At 43.9% G+C, this 20976-nt stretch overlaps 2 protein-coding genes and 1 pseudogene across 3 annotated transcripts in view; 2 read left to right on the plus strand and 1 right to left on the minus strand.

Annotated features, from left to right (window-relative positions):
* The window catches only part of LOC105530266 (protein BEX1), a 270313-nt gene that overhangs the window by 237452 nt on the left and 11885 nt on the right, over window positions 1–20976 (plus strand). The window lies entirely within an intron of this gene.
* Window positions 649–19290, plus strand: NXF3 (nuclear RNA export factor 3). Of its 2 annotated transcripts, XM_011967697.1 has the most exons (20): window positions 649–914; window positions 9952–10120; window positions 10336–10489; window positions 11134–11217; window positions 11324–11428; window positions 11553–11633; window positions 11754–11823; window positions 11980–12068; window positions 12768–12877; window positions 14476–14512; window positions 14875–14943; window positions 15023–15078; window positions 15221–15328; window positions 15449–15507; window positions 15617–15732; window positions 15828–15870; window positions 16459–16531; window positions 17345–17474; window positions 18803–18863; window positions 19105–19290. In XM_011967697.1, exons 1-19 carry the CDS (start codon window positions 887–889, stop codon window positions 18812–18814), a joined length of 1593 nt encoding a protein of 530 aa, XP_011823087.1. In that variant the 5' UTR covers window positions 649–886; the 3' UTR covers window positions 18815–18863; window positions 19105–19290. The 2 variants fall into 2 exon arrangements, with proteins under 2 accessions (XP_011823087.1, XP_011823086.1); XM_011967696.1 differs by lacking the exons at window positions 18803–18863; window positions 19105–19290 and having other exon boundaries at window positions 17345–17618.
* LOC105530261 lies at window positions 4600–6696 on the minus strand (annotated as a pseudogene).

The raw sequence follows: 20976 nt of genomic DNA on the forward strand, positions 1-20976 counted from the left end.
AAGAGCTACATTTCTGGCTCTAATCATTAGGAGTATCCATCTACATTGACTATATTTTATTTTGTCTTTAAGAAAGTACTTGATTCTTTTCTACTTTCATTACAGTGACACACTGAACTTTGACTTTATATTTTCCTGGTCTTTTTTTTTTTTTTTTTTTTTTGTATTCTCTCTCTAGGATGGGCTTTAGTTAATTCCAGTCACACGAGTATTTTCAGAACATTCTCTTACTTTGCCCTAACTTAAGTAAACCACAAGTATTATAAGAGTTTAGAAAAGCTGTGCATAGAGGGGGTCACCCACCATTCCATGGTTCTCATTTCCACTTCGTTTCTCCAGGTCACATCTGAATCATTCCAGACAAGTTCCTATAGCTTATTAAGCCTTAGCACCTTCACGGAGCTGGTGATTCTGAGTTCAGAGTCCCCTTGTGAGGAATACATGGAGAAAAAAGTAATGTAGCAAGTACAGAGCTTGGGCTAAGATAGGCACTCAGAGTTCTCTGAGTCTGCAGAGTAAATGAATACAATGTAATGCACTGGAGATGACCAGCAAGCTGAGTTCTCCGTGTTTGTTTCAGTAAGTATCTGGGTCCTAGGCCTCATGATTGTGATTGTTGCTAACCACCTTTGCAGGAGTGGCTACATTAGAAACATCTCCCTGGGTGTTAGGCTGGCAGCAAACTTTCGGGGGTGGTAAGAACAGGAAGTTAATTCTCCTCTGACTCCTAGGACACTCCTCTCTCTGCTTGGGGAAGGAACTTCCTGTAAGCAAGGCTTGGGACTTGCTCTCGCCTTCCTCAGCAGCCCTCCTCAATCTTCTCCAAACTCCCGTCTCCAAGCCACACAGATTCTCCTCAAGAGAGCCCTGTAAGGACATTGGTAAAATGTCACTGCCTTCAGGACACACCATGGGTGAGTTGGCCAGCATGAGGCTGGAGTCTCAGGTCTCCACAGGGCAAAAGGGACTGAGCCCCCTTCCCCACCTTACCCTAACCCACATGACACCCAGCCAATCTCCCTTTAGATGGGGGTGGGCAGTGGCAAGGGCCCAGGCCTGAGTCTTGTGGTCTTCTCAGGGCCAGGGTTTGAGGTATGAGGATGGTCTCCTGAGGCAGGGGTTGGTAAAAATTAACATTCCTTGGTTGTACACCTAGAGGTGGTAGTGGGGCAGGGAATAATACATCTTTAATCTTCACACTAACCATTCAAGGTAGATTGTATTACCCCCCACCCCCGCCCCAGAAATTTCTCAAGGCTTGCTTTACGGCCCAGCGTATGACTTATTCTGGAATGTTCCATGTGTAGCTTTTCTGTGCAGTGTTCTATGTCATTTAAGCAAACTTATTACTCATGCCATTTAAATCTTCGCTATGTAGCTGAATTTTTGTCTGCTAGTTTTATCTGTTACTCAGAGAGGTGTGTTAAATTCCCACAGTCATTGTGATTTTATTTATTTATTTATTTACTTAGATCCGTTTTTGCTTCGTATCTAAACATAGATTGGTCCATGTTAAGACATGCATACAAATTTAGAATTACTTTCTTTTTTTTTTTTGTATAACTTGAAACTTTATTTTTAAAGTATTCTGAAAATTTTTCAATAATTTTAACCACCACCTACTTCCCTTAAGCACACACACATTTTTATCTTACAATTATAAGCCTTATTGCAGTACAAAACAAGAAACAATAATTCTACTAAGTTAGCCAGCCAATCAAACTACTTCAGTAAATAATCGTGCTACAGCCTGGAATTACTCAAACAAAAAATTCTTCTAGTTCTCTTTAAAGATATGTGTTTATTTTTTTCATAAAATCAAAGTAATTGATTCAACAATACTAGCAGTTCTAGTGTGCAACAAACCATCTAATATCTAATGTTTAATCTTTTTTTTTTTTTTGAGATGGAGTCTTGCTGTATTGCCCAGGCTGGAGTGCAGTGGCGTGGTCTCCGCTCACTGCAAACTCCGCCTCCCGAGTTCACGCCATTCTCCTGCCTTAGCTTCCTGAGTAGCTGGGACTACAGGCACCCGCCATCATGCCTGGCTAATTTTTTTGTATTTTTAGTAGAGACAGGGTTTCACCATGTTAGCCAGGATGGTCTCGATCTCCTGACCTCGTAATCCACCCGTCTCGGCCTCCCAAAGTGCTGGGATTACAGGCCTGAACCACAGCGCCCGGCCTAATCTTAACATGTATGTTTTCATTCCTGTAAAGTTTCTGTAAAAAGCTTGCAATAATAATAAAGATAAATAAGTACAGTTGTCCCTTGGTATCCACGGGGTATTGGTTCCAGGATCCCCCCAGCCTGCCCACCCACAGATACCAAAAATCCAAGTATACTCAAGTCCCTTACATAAAATGGCATATTTGCATATAACCAATGCACATTCTCCTGTATACTTTATCTCTAGACTAATACCTAATGGAATGTAAATGCTATTTAAATAACAGTTATATTGTATTTTTTATTTGTATTATTTTAATTTTTTTGTCCTAATATTTTTGATCTGCAATTGGTTTAATCCACAGAGACAGAGTCCGTGGATATGGAGGACCAACTGTGTTTTGTTACAGGTACTTCAAATAGCACTTCAGTACACCTTTGACAAAATTTTTACAATAGTCCAACTTTCAATATGAAACCGCTTAAAAAGGCATGGGTCAAAAATAAAGTATAGTAGTATCACTTAGGCAAATAAGGCCTCATAATCATACAAGCACAACAGTGTTAGGACTCTCCCTGTTTAGGTTGAGAAAGAGTATATAAAATATTTCCTTCAAATAAAATTACATAAATTGCTTAGAAAAATGCCAAAATCAATACTTTCAGACATACTAAGGAAAAAAACCTTGAACATTATTTGAAAACATAAACTAGTTATTCCTTGCTTTTGTGTAACAGATGAGTTCTTGAAAAGTTTTGTGTAAAGCAAATTCTGTAAACCATTATCTTGCTTGCACTAGAGGAACATATCCCAAGGAAACCTAAGAGAAAGTGTTCTTTAAAGCATGTGATTCTCCTCTGTTTTTGTTGGCTGTCTCTACGTAATAAACAGGCGCACCTCTACGTCTTTGGGTGTGTTACTCAGACTGTCATGTTTCATCTCTGTAAATTAAACCCAAGTTACTTAAAAATCACCTGTGGTAAAAGAAGCAAGCAGATCACCCCCACCTACTATCCCTCCTGCCTCCCCCTTCCCCAAAAGGGAATTCTCAGATTATGATGCAAAACTTACAATTGTTCATTTATCCACAGTCTCAACAGAGGATTTTCCACTATATTTAAGTATGGTAGGATAATTACCCACCTGTTCCTCTTTTCAGCTTAGGAACATAATGGTTAATTCCTTTTATTGCTAGAAAATGTCATTCCTGAAGATTTTATAAACAAAGGAAAATGTGAATGACAATTTGTCATTATGAAATAAGTCCTTTGTAGTTTAGAATATTTCCCGAATCATAACAGTTCTATTTGGAATGCTACCCACAACTCTACAAGCATCTTATCCCTCTACAGGAATGACTACCTTACTAATTAAAATAAAAATTTAACAAGGATCAAAATAAAATTCTGTAGCATTAGACTCTTGCAAAAATAAAAACTAAAACTAGACCTAGTCATTGCCATTTGATCAAACTTAGAACAGGCTTAAATAATAGGACCACTCCATTAAAGAGGCATAAAAAGGAAAGTTTACTAAAATAAATGTTAAAGTCTTATGGAGATGAAGATCTCTAGAATAGAGTCTTAAGTCTATGACTACTGCTATAATTAATGAGCAAATAAATGACTTGAAATTATTCCTCTGAAAAGATAAAACTGCATACATATTATGAAAAAGACTATGGCACTTGGAAAATATTCCTGGTAAGTAAACATGGTAAATGTATATGGATACATCCTAGCCTCTTGTCTACTTTTAATTTATTTTGTGAAAGATGGCACTCGCTGGGGAAAAAAAAAAAACCTTAATCACCTGAAAAAGTGAGATTACCACATAGTCCTAAAAATAAATAGCTTTGAAAAGACCAGTGAAAAAATACTATAATTTTCTCATCCATATTCACCTTTAGTGTCTCTGTAGTTCTGTAAATTTACAAAAAAAAAAAAAAAATCCAATGCAATTTGAGCCACATGTGGACAAAATTATGCTTTCATATGAAATGCAAAATAAATGAAATATAGCAGGACTATGTGCTGCAACTAAAAGCGAATTTTTGCCTCTCAGTCTTTTGAGTATACATAAAAAGAGATGGCATGTCTTAAGGAATAATTCCTTTAAAAAATGAATTTGACTAAATTATTTGTACAGCATCATGACTTTATACTTTTCAGTACAGCCAAAGCATATGTTTACAATATTAAAGTGCCTACTTTATAGCATCAAATCATGTTCTTGCCTCTGAAAATTAATTTGGCTGTTTCTAAAACATTGTATTAATTTTCTATGTATTTTACCTACTTACTATGCAGGACAAATACTTGTGAAACCATTCAATTTAATGCAGGCCTCTTGATAAAAATGCATTTTAAATAATACAGGCTTTAAAAATAAGATCACCAGAGACCACAATTGTTAGTGGTTGCGACAGTTTACATAACCAAATCCAAGGCAACCACTTTCTCTTGTGGTCATTCTTTAAATTGAGTAAGCTGATGTCTCTTCCAGTGAGGAGCCTGTCTGAATGTTTTGCCACAAACTGAGCATTCAAATGGTTTCTACCCTGCGTGAATTAGGTAGTGTTTTTCCAGTTTAGATGGAGATCGGAAACTCTTAGCACAAATACTGCATCGGTACGGGAAGACATCATTTTTCTCCTGACGCTCTGAATAACTGCAAAAAGGATGGCTTTGCTCTGCTTCCAGAAGTACATTAGGAAGACAGGGCTGCCTGATGCTACCAGGAATAAAATCCTGTGAGTCTGCCTTAACTCCTGACATTTGATTTGACGCTGAGACCTCGTATTTTTGAACACCAGGAGCCTGACATTGTTGGGAATCATTATAGTTAACATTATTACCTGGATGATTAGAAAGATTGTTCAAGTTTCCAAATTCTACTTGGCAAAGGGATGCATAAGGACTCTTTTCATTATGAATCTGTTCATGTTTTTTTAAGTGAGCTGACTGTCTAAAAGATTTCCCACAAATATTACAGTCAAAAGGCCTCTGTCCAGTATGAATTAAATAGTGTCTTTTTAGTTTGGATACAGAAGGAAATACCTTCTCACATTTGTCACAAGGGCATATCTTATGTCTAGTAAGTATGTTTTCCCTTGGAACTGAAAAACCACACTGAAGTACGTCACAGTTATTAAATAATTCCTCACCTGATGAGCCACAGATTGACAAGTCTTTCTTATTCACCGAATTATCAATGCTTAATAAGTTTGCTGTCGTAAGGATATCTTTCATTTTTTTCCCAAATTTTGGTTCTGGAACTGCTTTTGCCAAGAAAATGGCAAAGTCAATGTTTTCTTTTTTTTTATTGCCAATTGTTTTATATGTTCCATGTTTGCCAAAAGTACCCACAAATGTTCTTTGAGTTTGTTCAGAGCTCAGCTCACCAGAAATACGATCACAATTTTTCAAGAAACTCTTTTTAAATACGTTTTTCCCAGATCAAAAGTTATCTAATTTTTTACTCCTAGCACGTTTAAGCTTGGCCAAGATATTTTTTTAACAATGGTTTTATAGTTGTAGCTTCTTTTGAACCTGCTTGGAATTTTGCCACCTCTAGCAGGAAAACACATGTGTTCATTGAGAATCTACTGTGATTCAAAACACTTTTCACACTTTGGACATTGAAAAGGGACAATATAAATTGAGTGGACATAAAGTGGATTATTCTACTCAGATTCACCAATATCACCATTTTCAAAACCACCCTGATTTGCCTTTAACTTATTAGGCAGGGGGCGATATTCTGTATGCCTCTTCTTTAATAAAAGAGCCCGAAAAGCCTTATTTCTAGTATGGATTTGTTTATGCTTCAGAAGTTTGCTTTGAATCTTAAATCCTTTTTGACAAAAACAACATTGAAAACGTCTTTCTTCTGAATGTGTAAGTTGGTGGATTTTTAAGTGAGGTGACTGTTGAAAAGATTTACTACACAAGACACATTTAAAAGGTCTCTGACCAGTATGAATAAGTACATGCCTATTAAGTTTTGACTGTGATGGAAACATCTTGCCACAGATTGTACTTGCATGAATATTCTTTCTTATCTTCATGTTATATGTGGGATTGGACTTACAGCACGGGTGTAATGCCCATCTTTCCTCTGGTAAAAGTATTATACACTCCATACATTGGCTTTTCTTGCTTGGCCTCCAGCAGTCTTCTAACCTGTTTAACCTTATTCTGATAGGTTTCATTGTGAAGTTGTTGGTGCTTCACAGATGTCTTCAGATTTTTTAAGTGGCACTGACAAACACTACATTTAAAAGGCAGATTATGAGTTAGTTGATGCCTCTCCAGATGAACTAGTTGTCTGAAGGTTTTATGACACAGATCACATTCAAATGGCTTTTGACCAGTATGAATGAGATAGTGCCTAGTTAATTTTGTTGATGGTGTTTCAAAGTGCTTGAAGCAAATATTGCAAATATATGGCCTGTTTCTAGGTAGTTTGTTGGCTACCATGCACTGTTGAATCTTTAGCATTTTTAAATTGTTTTCAGCCATCATATTTTTCAGTGATATACTCTGATGAGCTCCATAGTGTTCTTACACCAATGTTGCCTCAAGGCTGAAAGTCTGTTGATTTTGTTGTCTTGACTAGTACCATTAAAACGATGTGAAGATTTCATGAAAGTAGGCGAACAAGAAATGAAAGACCTTAGCGGAATTGAGGCAGGTCCGACCCTCCCTGGGGGTCTTTCCACTTCTCAATCGGGTTTCTGAAGTCCTCCTCACACACCTGGAGCTGGCGAGGGCCTGGGAGCCTCGCACCTCAGGCCCAGGTGCTGCGAAGGCAGTGCGCGCACCTGCTTTCTTAGTATCTTCTTGTTGATGTGAACCTTTATCATTATGAGTTCTTTTCTCTAGTATTTCTTAAAGTATATATTTTCTCTTATTAATATGGTTATATAAGCTTTTAGTCGGTCGGTGTGTAAATGGTATGCATCATGCCATTTTTCTTATTTTCAAATATTCTATATTATTAAATTTTACATATTTCTTTTCAGGATAATTTGATGGAATCTTTCATCTAGTGTGATACTCTTGGCCTTTTAATTTGGAATACTTAAGTCTAATTTCTTTTAATGAAAATATAGGTATGATTTGGTTTAAATAGACCATATTACTATATATTTATTTTTGCCTGTTTTAAGTTCTTTTCCACACCTCTCCTTTGAAATGATTAATAGTTTTAACTATTAAAATTTTACCTCATTTGGCTAGAAAGTGAAATGTTCTGCCATTGTCGTAGTGTTTATCCTTAGGATTACAATATATATCTTTGGCCTATCACAATTCAGTGTAAATTAGTTTTGTTATTTTTTCTTTTGAGATGGAGTCTTACTCTTGTCACCCAGGCTGTAGTGCAATGACACGATCTCAGCTCACTGCAACCTCTGCCTCCCGGGTTCCAGCAATTCTCCTGCCTCAGTCTCCCGAGTAGCTGGGATTACAGGAGCGTACTAACACACGTGGCTAATTTTTGTATTTTTAGTAGAGATGGGGTTTCACCATGTTGTTCAGGCTGATCTCAAACTCCTGACCTCAGGTAATTCACCCACCTGGGATTACAGGCATGAGCCACTGTGCCCGGCCGGTTGGTCACATTTTTGCCCAATTTTTGTTACATTAACATCATTATGGAATGTATGTCTTTTCTTTAGAAATGTTTTTTCTTAAAGTACACATTTCCTCCTATTATTTTTTGAGACAGGGTCTTGCTCTGCCTTCCAGGCAGGAGTGCAGTGGCTTGATCATGGCCCACTGCAGCCTTGACCTCCTGGGCTCACATGATCCTCCTGCCTCAGCCTCCCAAGTAGCTGGGACTATAGGCACATGCCACCACACCTGGCTAATTTTTTTTCTTTTTTTTTTTTGAGATGGAGTCTCCCTCTATTGCCCAGGCTGGAGTGCAGTGGTGTAATCTTGGCTCACTGCAACCTCTGCCTCCTGGGTTCAAGCAATTCACTTGCTTCAGCCTCCTGAGTAGCTGGGACTACAGGTACACACCACCACGCCCAGCTAATATTTTAAAAATATATTTTTAGTAGAGACAGAGTTTCACCATATTGGCCAGGCTGGTCTCGAACTTCTGACCTCACAATCCGCCCTCCTTGGCCTCCCAAAGTGCTGGGATTACAGGCATGAGCCACCACGCCCCGCTGGCAATTTTTTTTTTTTGAGACGGGAGTCTTGCTCTGTCTTCCTAGGCTGGAGTGCAGTGGCACAATTTTTGCTCACTGCAAGCTCCGCCTCCCGGGTTCACACCATTTTCTTGCCTTAGCCTCCCTAGTAGCTGGGACCACAGGTGCCCACCACCACGCCTGGCTAATTTTTTTGTATTTTTAGTAGAGATGGGGTTTCACTGTGTTAGCCAGGATGGTCTCGATCTCCTAACCTCGTGATCCACCCATCTCGGCCTCCCAAAGTGCTGGGATTACAGGCATGAGCCACCGCCGGCTGGCTAATTAAAAAAAGTAATAATTTTGTAGAGGCCGGGCACAGTGGCTGAAGCCTGTAATCCCAGCAGTTTGGGAGGCCAAGGTGGGCAGATCACTTGAGGTCTGGAATTTGAGACCAGCCTGGCCTGGAGGTCTGGAATTTGAGTCCCAGAAATAAGGAGAGGGAACAGTGGAGAAGTAGTATTAGATATGCTTACCACATGTTTTTTGTTTTTGTTTTTTGTTTTTGTTTTTTGTTTTTGTTTTTTGTTTTTTTTTGAGACAGAGTCTCGCTTTGTCCCCCAGGCTGGAGTGCAGTGGTGCGATCTTGGCTCACTGCAAGCTCCGCCTCCTGGGCTCACTCCATTCTCCTGCCTCAGCCTTCCAAGTAGCTAGGACTACAGGTGCCCGCCATCAAGCCCGGCTAATTTTTTGTATTTTTAGTAGAGACAGTGTTTCACCATGTTAGCCAAGATGGTCTCGATCTCCTGACCTCATGATTCACCCACCTTGGCCTCTCAATGTACTGGTATTACAGGCAAGAGCCAACGCGCCTGGCCACGCTTACCACTCTTTTAAAATTCTCTCTTTCACTCTTCTGGTAATTAATTTCCATAAGTATGTCTCTCCAAGATTCATTCTGGATATTTTCTTCAGCAATGTTTTCATTTATCTGATTCTTCTTTGAGGCAGGGAACTTGCCTTTGACCCTTGAGCCATAATACCAAGCTTTTAGGGTAGATTTTATTATTCTTCAAGTAGAGGTGGGAATTGAGGGTTAGAAATGATAAGCAATTTGTTCCAGGTTACCCAGAATGAAAAGGGAAGAGCAAGGACTATCATCATAGATCAGCATCACCCAAACCCAAACCCTTTCTTCTGTGCTTGTTTTTTCCTTGGCTGTGAATGTTCCCCAACTCTCATCTCCCAGGAGGTGAAACCACAGTGAAGTCTTTCAACTTTTTTGGCACTATGATATATTTCTTTCTAGATTATAAAAAATCACCAGCCTGGGCAACACAGGAAGACCCCATTTCTAAAAAAAAAAAATCAGCCAGATGTGGTGGCATGTGCCTGTAGTCCCAGCTACCTGGGAGGCTGAGGTGGGAGGATCTCTTGAGCCATAGAGGACAAGGCCACAGTGAGCGGTGATCATGCCACTTGCACTACAGTCTGGCAATAGAGCTAGATCTTGACTCTAAAAAATAAATAAATAAATAAATAAACAAACAAACATCAGTGAATTTTTTCATTATCCATTATATTTTCCCAAGATTTTTTTCTGGTATTCTAAGTGTTGATGTGCTGTTCTCAATTTAAGGTCACACTGATCAAGTTGCTCAAAGAAGAGCAAGAGGTTCGGATATTTACCAAAGGAGATTGAGCAGTAGGTCTGAAAAAGTCAATCCTGGCATACATTCTTCATCCCATCAGCAGCAAGATGGAGAAGCAGCAATGCATGGTGCCCACATGGACTCTTCAGTAAGATAGTAAGTGACCAGTCAGCATGGCTGGAATGTACCAGCCGATGAAATACATAACCATGTAGCTGAATATGTCATTCTTTCCAACTTGACAGAGAGAGAATGACAGAACTCGATTAATGGTTGAGCAAACTTCATTGTAGCCCTGGTATCAGTGGATCAAATGTGTGTAAAAGACTTTCAGAGCATATGTGAACTACCTTTTCTCCATTTGCTCACAGCACTCCCTATGCCATTTCACCCTATAATCGGAAAGGCAGTTTTCGTAAACAAGACCAAACCCATGTTAACATGGAGAGAGAGCAAAAACCTCCAGAGAGAAGAATGGAGGGGAACATGCCGGATGGGACCTTAGGGAGCTGGTTCAAGATCACAGTGAGTGTCCTGGCAAAATGGATCTAACGTTCCGAAGGAGAACAGGGGTAACTGTGTTGGATTTGTGTAGACACTAGATCCTTTTGTAAGAGCAGGAAAGTTTGTAATCTGTCCTTTATTACTAGGAGTTAACATCCTAGATCATCTAAGAGTAAATTCAGAGAAGCAATGTAAAGGGAACAGACTGACTGCAGAGAGAACGGAAGAGGTCATTTACAATCAAAGGAGGAAACGAATGCTAAGGAGATAGAGTATCTCCACACCGGATGCTTCAGTTTGGCTCAAACTAAGGGTGTGAGGGGTTGAATTAGTGGGGTCCTTGTCAAAGGGGCAGGCCTGGTCTGCCTTAGGTAAACTCTTGTGGGACTTTATAAAAGAAAACTCATATTAAACATCTTAAATTGATTATTTTAAGAAAACTGAATAGTAAGAAAGGGTATTTAGGAAATCCATGTGTGCTTAGAAATAATAGATATTAGAAATGATGAATGACATAATAATGAAATACATAAGTTAGCAATAATGGATGTTGTCCTATCTTCAACTATTTTAAAGCCTGAAAGGAACATATTTGGGTCCAATTTTAATGTTTAATTCCATTATGTCAGTCTCCTTTCCTCACTCATTCTTTCTTTCACTCATAGGTTCCCTTCGGCATAAAATACAATGAGAAGTGGCTGCTGAATTTGATTCGGAATGAATGCAGTGTACCCTTCATCCCAGTTGAAGTAAGAAAGGACCATGAGGCAGGCGAGAAAAAACAGGACAGGTTGGGGACTGGATGAGCAGAGACTCTGGCCTCATATTTTATTTCTCTTGCAACTCTCCCTATAGTTTCACTATGAAAACATGCATGCCAGCTTCTTTGTGGAGAATGCCAGCATCGCCTATGCACTGAAGAATGTCAGTGGCAAGATTTGGGATGAGGATAATGAAAAGGTGTGTGTCAAGTGAATGACCAAGGCTAGCATTGAGCAAGAGGGCAGAGCAAGTGTGAGGTCTTACTTGATCTTGGGGCTCAAAGTTCCTAGTGCTTACTCAGCCCCTCTTGCGTTCTCTGCAGATATCAATCTTTGTCAACCCTGCTGGTATACCCCACTTTGCGCAGAAGGAGCTGAAGTCAGAAAAGGTGGAGAAGATAAAGGTAATACAGACTCATGGCAAGTTGTTCACACAAAGCCAGACCCACCGCTTCTTCCCCACCTATTGTCCCCTTCACCACCTCAACTTCAGAGCCTCTGAAAACCATCTCTATACTCTGCAGCTGGCCATGAACCAACAGTGTGATGTCTCCCAGGAAGCTCTTGATATCCAGAGACTCCCCTTTTACCCAGGTATGGCTGATAACAGTAATTCTATGGCAGATGAGGGCAGAGGTGTCTGTGTGAGATGGAGACTTAGAGTTGGCAACTTGGGGAGGAGTTAGTGCTGATGCTGTACCAGGCAGGTCCCTCTCAGACTTCTGATTTTCTCCTCTCTGCTTTCTGGAGACATGATGACCCGTGATACTAAAATGGCGTCGAATCCTGGAAAGTGCATGGCTGCCTCCCTGCATGTCCATGAAGAGAACATACCTATGGTGAGGCCTTAGGCTCATGCTGTGATTGAGGGTGAAAGTGGAAGAGATTAGCTAGGAGGCTAATTGGTCTAAGATATCCCCTGTTGGGGGCCTTCACTCTTAATTCTTTTTTTTTTTGAGACGGAGTCTTGCTCAGTCACCCAGGCTGGAGTGCGGTGGCGCGATCTCGGCTCACTGCAAGCTCCGCCTCCCGGGTTCTCGCCATTCTCCTGCCTCAGCCTCCTGAGTAGCTGGGACTACAGGCGCCCGCCACTACGCCCGGCTAGTTTTTTGTATTTTTAGTAGAGACGGGGTTTCACCGTGTTAGACAGGATGGTCTCCATCTCCCGACCTCGTGATCCGCCCGTCTCGGCCTCCCAAAGTGCTGGGATTACAGGCTTGAGCCACCGCGCCCGGCCCACTCTTAATTCTTAATTCATGCCTCATCATAGCTTTTGCCCTTGAACCCAAACAGCAACAAAGCCTACCAGAAGCTTGACATTATGCCAAAGGCCCCCGACATTAACAAGCTGAATTTCTTGAAAAATAAAATGAGGTGTAATACTCAGATCGTTTTTTGAAGAAAAAGGGAGAGGAGGGTTCATTAGGGTAGTGACAAGAGGCAAGGAAGTGGATTTGTTGGCAAGGGAGGAGACTGAGGGTGCAGGGCCCTCCGGCTGCTCTTTCCTGGGTCTATGTGGTTCTTCTGCATAATTGCAGGTGATGTCTGCAGTGGGGATGGACAAATGGAAAGGGACAGAGCCAGGAGAGAAGTGTGCGGACAGAAGCCCAGTGTGCACCACCTTCTCGGATAACTCCAGCAACATAAAGTCAGTCGTACCCTCTGTCACTGCCTGGGGCCCTGACCTGTGCTTGATAGTGCCCTTCTGCAGGAGGAGGCAGCACTGGTCTTCTGGGAGGACCACAGACCCTCTCCTTCCCCCTCGCCCCACTCCTCTCTCTGTGTCACTCACTCATCTGTGCTTAGAGGTCTCCTTTCCTTCCTCTGACATGCTGCCCTTTTCACCTGCTCTGGGATGCGTTTCCCGCCTGTCTCCACCCAGCATCCTTCAGTGTGCCCTCTGTGAGTGTGCACCAGGAAGCGGGACTTCCCCACCTCCCCAGGACCAGCAGTATTCAGGTGCTGGTGCCCTGGACCCAGAAGAGTCCTCCAGCCCAGGTCTTCATGCTGAGACAGGCCTTCCTGCCTCCATGCTGAGACACGGTTTCCCTCCCCTGTCCTGAAGGGGATTCTCCTTCTCTTGCTCCAAATAGGTTCTCCCACCCGTCCTGAGCTGGCATGGGGGCTTCCCTGCCCCATACTGAGGGCTGAGGCCCTGGGTGGCTGCTGTCATGCCATCTCTTCTCTGGCCCAATGCCAGGAGCTGGGCCCTCCTCGGGGAGAAACCTGGGTTTCCTGAGTCAGGGGACCAAAAGTGGGCCACCTTCCCGAGGCAGGAGTGGATGGCAGAGGGCAGAGGAGGTTGAGGAGACAGGCGTCTCGGGGCGCTGCCTCTCCTTCCCTCCACAACTCACATTGTCTTGCCTGGGCCCTCAGAGGAGTCCTGGGTAGCCCAAGACAGGTAGCATTCTTCGGTCAAGGCGTCAGCACAGAGGGGCACAGGTGTCAGGGACCATCACAAGAGAATGCAGTGGTCGGGAGAGGGGGTCCCCAGACTCTGAACCCCATGCTGAGCTAGGGCCTGACCCTTCACTCCTCCATTTCCCATGCCCAGCTCAGACTGAGCTCACACAGGTGAGAAAGGCTCCAGCTGCATCCAGTGGGCCCCAGCCCAACAGGTGCATGTTTTCCTTACCTGCCTCGGTCCCCAGGACCAGCCGGGGGCGGTGAGGGAAAGGGCTGCAGCAGGGGCGCCCTTTTCTTCTCTCTTCCTCCTTGAACTCCATCACCATGGTACAGCATCTTTCCCTTCCCTTTGCTTTGCATCCTGTTTCTCCCTTGTCTCTCCTCTCCGATGTCTCACCTGTCTCTCCCTCCCCTACCTTCACCCCGTTTCTGCCATCATCCCTCTGTCTTCCCCTTCCTGCCTCCTGAGCCTGCATCACCACCCTCCCTGTCCCAGCATCCTGAGCCGTCCCTAAGAGCTGACCTGGTCTTGGACAGGGCCAGGCCAGGCAGATTGATGGACACCCAGTGAGGTAGCAGAGCCTTGGGCTCCCACCCCATTTCCTGCTCCCTGTGGAGCCTTCATTGGGGACCTGGACAAAAGTAAGAGAGGGATGGAGGGAGGGGAAGAAAGTCCTGAAGCCTGGGCTCTCAATGCTGCCCAGGGCTGCAGGGGCAGGGACTCCGGAGTGTAGGTGGACACACTGCACTGTGTCTCTGATGTAGGTGTGATTGCTCCCATGAGGAGGACAGCTCCACAGTTTCACTTACCGTTGTCCATTTTGTTTTGATTTTCGGCAGCTCCATCCTGGAATTGTTCCCCAAATTATTATGCCTGGTAAGCGTATTCCTTGATCATTGACTTTCCTACTTGGGATTGATGCTGCCCCCAACTGCCCCAAACCCCTTTAGATATTGTCCCAGTTACATTTATGGATCTAACCCTTAAACCTCAAGGGAGGGGGGAAGGTGATACAGTCCCATGTGGGAACTTGGCAGAGCCTGTGGAGCTTCTTCACACAAGTTCACAACAGCCTTCAGGTGGCGGCAATGCTGACTGTAGTAATCTTGCCCATGTAATTTCCAGAACGCTTTCACACCTGATTTCTGATCTCACCCTCTCCTGGGTCTTTCCTTTTCCCTAATTATCCAGTGCCACCTCCCTACTTTGCACTATTGACTTCCTCTTGCCTTCCCCAGGATGGCCAGCAGTCACCCAGACCAACTCTGTGTGGTACTGAAGCCCACAAGACGTTACCAACCTGTAAGGTGAGAAGAGAGGATCCAGCAGGGTGGTGCATGAGAAAGGGGGGGTACCATCTGTGGTCCTGGGGACTCTTTATTCCAGGGAAGCTTCTTTGGATCTGAGATGTTGAAGAATCTGGTCCTGCAATTCCTGCAGCAGTAAGTATCCCTGGGAATCTGAGGCAAGAGAGGGTTAGGTCAGATGAGGTTACCCAAGTACAAGTCTGCCCACAGTGAGACTTTTAAGTCTCATTTGGCACCCAGGCCACAGAGATAGCCTATTCTCATTGGTCCCCAACAGGTATTACTTGATCTATGACTCTGGAGATCGACAGGGTCTCCTTAGTGCTTACCATGATGAGGCCTGCTTCTCCCTGAGCATTCCCTTCAACCCCGAGGACTCAGCCCCGTGAGTATTATAGCTCAGACCCTGGTCTGGGGCCGTGTGACTCCCCTGCAGAAAGACACCAACTCCTGGAAATGCCCTCGCTGGCTGGACCACCCACTCCTGCTCCTCTTTTTCTCCTAGGAGCAGCTTGTGCAAGTACTTCAAGGATAGCAGGAATATAAAAATTCTCAAGGACCCCTGTAAGTGTGTGATGGAGAAGACTGGGCAGGGTAAGCGGGTGTGACAGGAACAATCACACAACCGAAGTGTGGCAGCCCCCCAAATCCTTGCTTCTCTTCTCCTCTACAGACCTGAAGGGGGAGCTGCTGAGGCACACAAAACGTGACATTGTGGACTCCCTCAGTGCGTTGCCCAAAACTCAGCATGACCTCAGCTCCTTCCTGGTGGACATGTGGTGCCAGACGGTGAGTACCTGCTTCCTCCCTCGGGCAGGCCCAGAGAGCCAGAGGTGGGTAGGAGGTTAAGGGGGATCCTGAGCACCTGAGCTCTTCCCTTTCAGGAATGGATGCTCTGCTTTTCTGTCAATGGGGTATTCAAGGAAGGTGAGTGTCTGTAGAGTCCCTTCCCCAGATTCCCCACTGCTCCCTCCCCCTGGCTGGGCTCCCTCTCAGAACTCCCCCAGCTTCCCTGATTTCGTTCCTTTCCTTCCTCTTGTTCCCTCTGTGTTTTCCCACCCCAACTCTGCCCATAAACCACCCTGATCTGACCTAGGTCCACGCCTGTCTGCCCTGCACAGCTCAGGCTTGCATTAAGGTCACAGACTGTGGAGTCTGACAGCTCTCATCCCAGGTCCTTACTCTGTGAACTTGTGCTAGTTACTTAACCCTTCACTTTCCTCATTTGCACAATAGGGCTAATAATAACCCATCTCTTGGGCTACTGTGATATAGGAATCAAGTGAACTTGTGGTTTTCACAGGGCCCCACACATGATAGGGGCCCTATCACTGGGAGCAGATTATTCCTGTTGTTGCCCTCCCCATTCCTACCACATCCGCCTGACTCCAAGTGAGCAATTATCCTGGCCTGGCCCCCTTCTGTGTGAGTGTCAAGCAAGACTGATTGGGGAACACCGTGTGAACATGTAAAGCCTGTGCAACTCTAAGGCTATGTTGTTTGTTGTCTTTGAAGTGGAAGGACAGTCTCAGGGTTCTGTTCTTGCCTTCACTCGGACCTTCATCGCTACCCCTGGCAGCAGTTCCAGGTTAGTGCTGTGTTGTGGGTGGGAGCACCCATCCCGGCCTGGGGCCAGTGGTGTGGGAATGTGGTGGTGCAGTCCTCGGGGTGTTCTCAATGTTGTAGAAAACCAACAGTCTAGTGTAATAGTTAAGAGTATGGGCCAGGAGCAGTGGCTCATGCCTGTAATTTCAGTATTTTAGGAAGCTGAAGGTGGGAGGATTGCTTGAGCCCGAGAGTTTGAGACCAGCCTAGGCAACACAGTGAGACCCTATCTCTACAAAAACACTAAAAATTAGCTGGATGTGGTGGTGTGCATCTATCATCCTGCCATTCAGGAGGTTGAGGTGGAAGGGTCTTGACCCCAGGAGGTTGAGGCTGCAGTGAGCCTAGATCACATCACTGCACTCCAGCCTGGGTGAGACCCTGTATTGAAAAAAATTTTTAAAAATGTATGGGCTCTGGAGTCAGAGTATGAGTTCTTTCCTGATGCGATACTCACTGTGACTTTGGTCGAGGCATATGACCTTTTTGTAATTCAGAATCTTCCTTTGAAACTGGTGATTACACTGTCTATTCCCTTGGGCTATTGTAAAGGGCAAATGTGAGTGTAAAACCATCCTTGGGTTGTAGGTAAACCTGCAAAACCGGTGAAGCATATAGGCAGTCTCTCCAAAGGTGGGCTCTGTGGGAGGGTTAGAGGGTACCAGCCAAAAAGCTAGGAGGCAGGCACAGTAGAGGTATCGAAGAAATCAGGTTTCTGAACAGTAGGAAAAGATTCTTGTAGGGGGTGGGGAGATGTCCTTCTCTCCAGCTACCTGATGGCCCATTTTTCCTCCAGTCTGTGCATCGTGAATGACAAGCTCTTTGTGTGGGATACCAGCCACCAAGGGACCCAGAGTGCCTTATTCACCCTAGTGCCCACAGCCTTCTCCAGCGTGCCTGCCTTCTCCCAGGAGCAGCAGAAAATGGTGCAGGTTTTCTCTGTCCAGTCGGGGATGAACTACCAGTTGTCTCAGAAGTGAGTGCTAGGCCGGGCGTGGTGGCTCACGCCTGTAATCCCAGCACTTTGGGAGGCCGAGGTGGGCGAATCACGAGGTCAGGAGATCGAGACCATCCTGGCTAACATGGTGAAACCCCGTCTCTACTGAAAATAGAAAAAAAAATTAGCCGGGCGTGGTGGCGGGCGCCTGTAGTCCCAGCTACTTGGGAGGCTGAGGCAGGAGAATGGCGTGAACCCAGGAGGTGGAGCTTGCAGTGAGCTGAGATTGTGCCACTGCACTCCAGCCTGGGCAACAGAGCAAGACTCCGTCTCAAAAAAAAAAAAAAAAGAAGTGAGTGCTGGGTGTGTATGGTGATCAGTGATTGGTATGCGCTGGGAGGAGCAGGGGAATGAATAATGGGAACTTGCAGATCGTTGGCTTTGCTTCTTTATTTCACTCAGTATCAAACTGTGCATTTCCCTTTTGGTATATATTCAGCTACCTAGTTATTTTGAACAGGTGTACAGTACTTCTCTGAATTCTGTCAATTGAGAAAAATGACGAGACAAGTCTCAATCATTTTAGGAGGTTTATTTGCCAAAGTTAAGGACATGTGCCGGGGAGACAGGTCTATGCCTTTCAAAGATGATTTTGAGGACTCTGGATTTAAAGGGGAAAGGGTAGGATATTGAGAAGTACACAATTTTCATGTAAGGGGGAGGGTAGGGAAAGATCGTTACTCATGCCTTTGTCTGGCTCAGTGAATCTGCATTTTTTAATATAAAGATGACATAGACAAAATGGGGCCGGGGAACAATCAGATATGCATTTGTGTGTGGTGGACAGGGGGGTGACTGTACCTGTAAAGATAAGCTATCAATTTACATTGTTGTGGTGAAATTTTAATAGAAACACCTTACGGTAAAGATCTTGCAGCTCACGAGAAATTTCCTTGCGGACAAAATATGGGGGAGGCGTGTAGCTTTTCATCTTATAGCCATCTTATTTAGGAACCGAAAGAGGAGGCAGGTTTGCATGACCCAGTTCCCAGCTTGACTTTTCCCTTTAGCTTAGTGATTTTGGGATCCCAAGATTTATTTTCCTTTCACAGTTCCGTGGATCCTGTTCCTTTGTTGGTAGACATTTGGCTTTTCAGGGTTGGTAGACATTTGGCTTTTCACAGGGTTCCTTCTGCTGCAATAAATTCCAGAAAACACAGACATGTTTCTGTTGCATAGATTAAGAAATGGCATTGTATTGTCAGAGTGTCTCCACTTGGGTCCTAATGGATGTTATCTGTCCTTCCCCCACCACAGCTGCCTTCATAACAACCAGTGTGACTACGTCCAAGCTCCTCATGTTCTTGCACGGCCCAAGGTGAGGTCTAGGAATTCAGGCCAAGTGAGCAGAGGTTGGGTGACCTGGGAATGGAACTTTGGACTTCCGGCTCTGCTGATCTCCCAGCTCCCTCCTGCACTTCCTCTCGGCCAAGGGCAAGATCCCAGAGAAGGCCCTCACATAGACTGACCTAGGATTCTGAAAACAAAGCCCTAAGAGGAAATCCTTAAGTGTCATAATCTTCAGCCTCATCATCTTCCCTGTATTTTTATTCCAATAGATGTATTTCCCTGTGACTGAACCAGGAGATCTGGCTCGGGCTAAGAAACCAAAGCCCAACTCACAGGGTTGACTCTCATCCTTCCAAAGGGGCCAGTTCTGTGCACTTGTCCACCCCTGTCACCCCCAGGATCTCTGTTTCTTTTCACAATAAAGAATGATGTTGCTTGTTATGTCAAATCCCTGCAAAATCCATTTGAGTCAGGCATTATAATCTCTGTTCTACGGAAAAGGAAAGGAATATTCAGAGAGAATGAGTAACTCCTGGGAAATCCTAGAGTAGAGTCTCAAATCTTGGACCCAGCCTTAGGACAGAGCTGTGCTCCAGAGGGCCATGTGGCTTCCAAGGTGGGGAGTGCTCTCTAACCCTGTTAAACCTGGAGGCTAATATTCTATGTCCCTAGTCCATCAAGTAAGATATTTTTTATGCAGAGAACATTATTACTTTCTTAGCCATACAAATCTATTCAAATTTAAAAACAACCCATTTGGGGAAAAATAGCATTAAAGAATGCATGAAAACCTGGGAAGAAAAAATTGCCCACATATATGATGGACATAGGATTAATAGTCTTCATATATAAAGAAATCAGTAGAGAGAAGGGAAAGTGATATCAATCTCAAATCGTTATAAAAAGCTATTGCAGCCGGGCACGGTGGCTCAAGCCTGTAATCCCAGCACTTTGGCAGGCTGAGGCAGACGGATCACTTGTCAGGTGTTCAAGACCAGCCTGATCAAAATGGTGAAACCTTGTCTCTACTAAAACTACAAAAATTAGCCAGGTATGGTGATACATGCCTGTAGTCCCAGCTACTCTGGAGGCTGAGGCAGGAGAATCGCTTGAACCCAGGAAACAGAGGTTGCACTGAGCCGAGATTGCACCACTGCACTTCAGCCTGGGTGACAGAGCAAGACCCTGTCTCCAAAATAGTAGTAGTAATAATTTCAAAGTAAAAAATAAAAAGCAATTGCAGTGGCCCCCCAAAATCTATGAAAAGCTATCCAACTATAATAACTACAAAAACATAACTGCAGTCGTTGAGATAAGATGGTAATTTAGAAGAAAAAGCTAAAAACATTTTCAGAAAAATAACATTGTGTGTGTGCACGCACATGTGCATGTGGGGAATCGTGTCTGTATTGACGTAGTAGTTTCCTAGAGCTGCCATAATAAAGTACCATAAACTAGGTAGTTTAAAACTGCACAGATTTCTTTTCTTACAGTTCTGGAGGTCAGAAATCCAGAATCAAGATGCCAGTAGGGCCATGCTCTGTCCAAAGGCTCTACCGGAGAATTTTTCCTTGCCTCTTCCAGCTTCTGGTTGCTGCTGATGATTTTTAGCTTGTGGCAGCATAACTGGTATCTCTGCCTCCATCTTCACATTGTCTTTTTTTCAGTGTCTTCTTTCCCTTTCAAAGTCACTCACTGGATTTATAGTTCACCCTAATCCAGGGTAATTTCATATCTAGATCCCTACATTAATATCTGCAAAGACATTTATTCCAAATAAAGTCCCATTCTGAAGTTCCAGGTGACATATCTTTTGGAGGCCACTCTTCAACCTCCTACATTGTACCCTCTGGTCCCTGAAAATTCCTATCCATCTAATGTGAAAAATACATTCACCCCATCCCACCATATCCAAAAGTTAATGCAGTCCAGCATCAACTGTAAGTCAAATATCCTGTCTAAATACCATCAACTCAAAAAGTCCCAAATATCATCTAAATCAGGTATGAGTGAAATCTGATCTATGAACCATGTAGGGGCAAAATTCCTTTCCATCTGTGGACTTGTAAAACCGGAAAACAACCAACCTGCTTCCAAAATTCATTGGCAGGACAGGTATAGAATACACATCCCCATTCTGA

The sequence above is a fragment of the Mandrillus leucophaeus genome, unplaced genomic scaffold, assembly GCF_000951045.1.
Source record: "Mandrillus leucophaeus isolate KB7577 unplaced genomic scaffold, Mleu.le_1.0 Scaffold809, whole genome shotgun sequence".
NCBI lineage: Eukaryota > Metazoa > Chordata > Mammalia > Primates > Cercopithecidae > Mandrillus > Mandrillus leucophaeus.

Excerpts from the sequence above, each read along its gene's own strand:
- NXF3 (XM_011967696.1), top strand. The coding sequence starts at position 887 with ATGTCACTGCCTTCAGGACACACCATGG. Across the intron at positions 15,079-15,220 it reads GTCCTGCAATTCCTGCAGCA|GTATTACTTGATCTATGACT; the intron begins GTAAGTATCCCT and ends GGTCCCCAACAG. Across the intron at positions 15,329-15,448 it reads AACCCCGAGGACTCAGCCCC|GAGCAGCTTGTGCAAGTACT; the intron begins GTGAGTATTATA and ends TTTTTCTCCTAG.